Below are 5,846 nucleotides of genomic sequence, written 5' to 3' on the forward strand. Positions count from 1 at the left end.
GATCTACAACCTGCAAGTTTTTATCACCCTCCACCACCTTCTCTCCTATTGGACGCGCCCAGATGTCGTCACAGCGCGGCACGGTGAAATAAAAAATTTTTCAATTCGGGCGCAGGCAGGCGCGGCGCAACACCTCGGCGGCAGAGCAGTCCGCTCTTGCACCGCGGTAGCACATACACAATGAATGGGAAAGCTGGTGTTCTGTCGAAATCTGCTACTTTGTGGTCCTGCGTCGATATTCAAAGTTTGATTGCCACACCCATCATTTTTTGCATCCCTTCAGTCCACGCTGCGGTTAATGGCGAGAAACATCCTCAAAATCCCTAAGATATTTAGATAATTTTAGATAATTTTAGATATTTTGCGGCGCAGTATAAGGCCAGCAGAGATCATTTTAGATGCTTCCCGTGCCCTGAATGCATTAAGTGACAGGAGCATTATTTGATAGGATGTTTCTGGACTATGACATTATGCTACCCCTGAAATATTGATTTAAAATGAGTAAATTGAGGTATAAGAATGCTGAGATTCATCCTGCAGTGGCAGTGAGGTGATTAGTATCTTTTTTTTATTTAACCAGGTAATAGCCCATTGAGATCAAGGATCTCTTTCACAAGGGTGACCTGGCCAGGAAGGCAGCAGCGCACGTCAAAACAAATAAAATCACATGGTTAAAAGACAGAATACAAAACAATAACAGAGGAACAAAGTAGCAATAAAATGATAAAACCACGTCTTATAAAGTGCAGATGCATAGGAGGTCACAGCCAGTTAACAGTAGGTAATCACATCAATCATATAAAATGCAGATGTTGAGGAAGACATAACTACAATCAGGTACAGAGACACTGTCCAATGCTTTCACGCTCTAGGTCCTTCAAGATCGAACCAAAGTCATTGAAGGATATCAAGTCTGTCAGTTTAAAGTCTTTCTGAAAGGTGTTCCAAGCAAAGGGGGCAGCGAATTTAAAAGCTCTTTTTCCCAGCTCAGTGCGAACACGCGGAACAATGAAGTGCAAAGCATCATGTGAGCGCAGGCCATAATGGCTTTGGCTTCTAGGGAGATATGTACATAGGTAAGCAGGGACCAATCCAAGAAGGGTTTTATAAATAATGCGCAACCAATGCATACACCTGCGTACATATAAAGATGGCCAAGCGGATTTGGCATACAAGGTACAGTGGTGGGCACGATGTTTACAGCCAGTGACAAATCTCAAGGCACAATGATACACAGTGTCAAGCGACCGCAGACACTGGGCAGATGCTTTCAACACATCACCATAATCCAGCAGAGGCAAGAATGTTGATGTTACCAGATACTTCCTAGCACTGAGGGAGAAGCAGGCTTTGTTTCGAAAGAAGAATCCTAACTTCACCTTGAGCTTGGAGACCAGATTTGCAATGTGGGATTTGAAGGATAATTGGCGATCGAGAAGATCCAGACCTTGATGACAAGTTAATGACGACCAATGATTAGAATCAGGTGTGTTCATGCAGGGAGACACCTAAAACATGCTGGATAGGTGCTCTCCAGGACCAGGGTTGGAGACCCCTGCTCTACACCATAGACATATATAAAGGCTAGATGACTCAAGGCGGAGTCTCCAGCGCCGTTCACTGGCGGCCATCTTGCCACAGGAGAGCTCGCCACTCATAACATTGTGTTTAATGGTGCATGTACTGCTTAAACAACCTTAACTTGCTCAATTCTAGACAGATTTTCAAACAGTTTGGTTTGTTATGAACGTCAGAGATGTAGTTATGACACTGCATACTTGTGAATAATTATAAACATTGAAAAACGTACTTTTGTATGAAAATAAGAAGAAACAGATAGCTATGACATGGTATTTATATTAAATGAATATTTCTATAGTATTCTTAGTAATATTTATATTTACATTATAACATACATACATATATTATTACCTTATAATATGTATGTATGTATGTATGTATGTGTATATATATATATATATATATATATATATATATATATATATATATATATATATATACACACACACACACACACACATTACGTTATAATGTACACATAGGAACCACATTTTAACACTGGGTTACATCAGGTTTGCACTGCGTCATATCTAAATAAAGATGTTGGGCTTGTCTTACACATGTAGCTTCATCGTCGATATGCTGCTATAGAGCTACACTGCAAAGTGACACCAACATGATCCACTGAGCGGTGCCCATCACCTTCCTTCTCTCCTCTTCTTCTCTTTCCCTTCTTCAGATCAATCCTCTTGTATTAATATATAATCTTCTAATATTAATTAGAAATATCTGTCTGCCCCCTCCTTTTCTCTTCTGTACATGTTTACAGGCCAGAGCTTCCAGAGCTGCATCCTGACCTGTAGTCCCACCCCCTGACCATCCCAGTGTCTCCTGTCAATAACTTTTTTACATTACTTTTTTTTTTTATTTCCTCTTAGGAGAAAAAATCTGATTTAATCGTCTCATAATGGACACTTTAGGTGTGAAGCCACATTTTGTGGTTACAACAGTACAGATGGCAACACTGGAAAACAGGCTTATTTTGAGATCTATATCCATTTGATGTACTGCCTTTCTCATATGGATCTGTTACAAGCCAATTCCAAATTATCACCATCAGATTAGTTTTTGATTTTTCTGATTTGAAATTTCCTTCATCGATGGACCTGATCAAGGCAGGAACAGATCTGAAACCTGTGAGTGGGAGTGTCGGGAGACACATGAAGGAGACTTTGCTGTGCTGGTTGTGTCATTTGCTGCTTTATTGTTTTCTCTGTGTTGTGGTAATTGTCTTGACACACTGTTTGTTGATGCTGTTGATGACAATGTGCTAATGAGTAGGGGCAGTCCAGCACATCGCATATGCTGCTTCTGTGTATGGTAGTTAGAAGTGGCATTGCTGCAGAGTGGCTTTAATCCATCATACTTCATTTGTTTAGTTTTTTTCAATGTCAATCTAACTATAGGACAAAATAATACATTCTACTCCTCTCAATTAATTTATAATTTTCTCTAAGTGGAAAAGAGGATCAGTGAACCAACACCGGACAGATTTGATACTGTTTCTGGACTCAACAACACTGAATCTAAGCTGACATGTTGTTCCTTGTGTGATCAATGATGCTGGCCACAGTACATGCAAAAATGAGTAAATAAAAATAGACTGTCACAAGATAGATGTTGATGGAACCAGTAACTAATTGGGTAAATTTTTATCCTAATTAAGGCCATAGTCACTAAAGCTTAATTTGGCTGGACTATGTCTGTACTTTTCTATTTGGCCAAAAGATGGCAGTGTCCCATTTCTTTTCACTGTATTTTATATCATCATTTTTGATGTAATGTTATTCTTATTTTAGTCAGGTTTTAATTGAACACAATGCAGAAGTTTTCAGTGAAAGAAAGACAAGGAGGAAGACAAGAAGAGTAAAAGGCCAACAGCAGATGCTCTGAGATGCTGCTGGTATAGTGTGTGTGTGTGTGTGTGTGTGTGTGTGTGTGTGTGTGTGTGTGTGTGTGTAAAAGGGAGGGAGAGAGGAAAACCACGTGTTAAACTCTCCACATCCAGGAGACCATCTCAGTCTCTGTGCAGTGAGTGGAAGCAGAATCCCATGGAGGGTTTCCAGACTTTCTTAAGGATCTTACATTTCAACATGGACCACCAGACATCCCCTTCGCCTGAATAAAATTCAAATAAAGTTAATGACTGTTGGAATGCATGCAGTATGGAGAGATTTCCCATTTTCTGCTTTGTTTGGATTCTACTGAGTGGAATCTTTTGTCTGGTGAGTAAAAAAAGACAAATAAAATTCACTTTTAAGGTTTGGTGGCATGATTCATACTATTTATCTATGTTGGACTTAACCTGTTTTTTATTCTCTGGAACATTTTACACATTTTTTTCAACCATATAATTCTATCAACTATTGTCACTTCTTAGTTTACAGTGGAAACACTACAATGGAAGACTTTTTACGATTTAAAGAAAATGACTCACTTCTTACTCACTCGTTATTTTAAAACTGATGTCAAATGCTTTTAGTCAGATGCAGTAGATTTGCATTTCCAATTACGGTATTTGTACTCGTAACAGTACTTTAAACAAGTTTGAGTGCTTTTAAGAGCTTTTATGTCGTCTATCACCAGTTTTTAATCATAGATTCAGACTGAAACAGATATGCTACAATGATTTGGGCCACATCTGTTCACTATCTTCCACTTGTTTTTTGTCCAGGTGATTCTCGGTCTACAAGGGACATACGGCAACTTCACCCACAGCAAGACATCACCTCAATTCCAAAGAAATCAAACACCTTCTCCACAGAACACGTGGATGCTTCAGACCAGGGATGACATTCAGAACTCCAAAGTACCCATTAGCCCCTCTATCCCCTCGTCAAACCAGGGACTTTTGGAAATCCTTGGAAGCAACTCAAAGTTGCCATCCAGCCCATCTGTAAAGATAAACCTTCAGCCCATCATTAAAGTACATGGAATATCTAAACTGTCTAGGACATTCAGCTGGGGGGACTTCTATTCAAACATCAAGACTGTAAAACTGAATTTGCTGATAATGGGAAAGATTGTGGACCATGGTAACGGCTCACTCGGCATTTACTTCCGCCACAACTCCACAGGCGTGGGCAACGTATCTGTCAGTCTTGTCCCACCCATGAAAGAGCTGGAGTTCGACTTGAAGCGCCAAAGTGTGGTCAACCCCAAGGACTCGAAGACATTTAACTGCAGGGTGGACTATGAGAAAACCGAACGCAGCAAAAAGGTGATGCTGTGCAACTACGACCCCTCGAAGACGTGCGATCAAGAACAAACCCAGAGCCGAGTCAACTGGATGTGCTCCAAACCATTCCAGGTCATCTGCATCTACGTGTCCTTCTATGGCACGGACTATAGGCTGGTTCAGAAAGTCTGCCCGGACTATAACACTCAGAGTCCGACCCTGATGCCTAAAGGTTAAACACAGGACACTGTGGAGACATTTGTTAAAAACAAATAAACTATAAATGCATGATTGAGGGTTTTTAAATGCAGATTTCCTCATTGAAACATGCTTTAATGATTTCTATCAATATGATTTTAGTTTTTCAGTCGGTTTGCTCTTTGCTCAAAGACTTGCATCATTTTTATGGAATGTGTTTTAGTAGAAATGTAACTAAAAAATTTGATCTGCCAAGTAGCTACTTGTCTGGTTTTGCGGTATTTCCTAAAAGATATATCCAAACGTGGTTTTTTTTTAAACAGGATTAAAAGATTATTAATATTACTATTTTCAGCTTTTCTACCACAGATGAGTATTTAAACTCGGTCACCTTCTTCACCTCTGGTCCTTGTATCCTCCCCTTTTCATCTTCATCCCTTTCAGTTACACATTCCGTTTTGCTGCACGTCATCTTTATTCCTCTGCCCTCTTGTGCACATCTCCATTTCGGCACGTTTTCTTCCACCTGTTCCCTACTTTCACTGCAGGCTTTATAGTAGTTGCAATTATTTTATTTCTAAACACCTTGCCATTTTTCTTTGCTAAAACAAGAGAAGGCGGTTGATAGAGCTAATATAATATCATCATCATCCTTTGGTGTCTTGTCAGCCATGAAGTTGTCGCTCTATAGATAACAGATGAAATCGATAAAAATCTGGACCTTTCTTAAAACCCTGAAAAGAGTTTTGCAAAAATGAAAAATAAAACGCGCTTAAAATAAATTCTAGCAAGTTTTGCTTTGATGATTTCTTCAGCTCTCCTCTTGCACATCGCAGCACTGAGGTAGCATGAAACCACAGAAGTCTTTAGAAACGCTTTGGCAGTGGGC

General features: G+C 39.8%; 1 protein-coding gene across 1 annotated transcript; it reads left to right on the forward strand.

Annotated features, from left to right (window-relative positions):
• Positions 1 to 3,557: 3,557 nt before the first annotated feature.
• On the forward strand, positions 3,558 to 5,634 carry LOC133419021 (neurexophilin-1-like). The gene is made up of 2 exons (XM_061708009.1): positions 3,558 to 3,806; positions 4,256 to 5,634. Exons 1-2 carry the CDS (start codon positions 3,747 to 3,749, stop codon positions 4,994 to 4,996), a joined length of 801 nt encoding a protein of 266 aa, XP_061563993.1. The 5' UTR covers positions 3,558 to 3,746; the 3' UTR covers positions 4,997 to 5,634.
• Positions 5,635 to 5,846: the final 212 nt, after the last annotated feature.

The sequence above is a fragment of the Cololabis saira genome, chromosome 19, assembly GCF_033807715.1.
Source record: "Cololabis saira isolate AMF1-May2022 chromosome 19, fColSai1.1, whole genome shotgun sequence".
Lineage (NCBI taxonomy): Eukaryota > Metazoa > Chordata > Actinopteri > Beloniformes > Belonidae > Cololabis > Cololabis saira.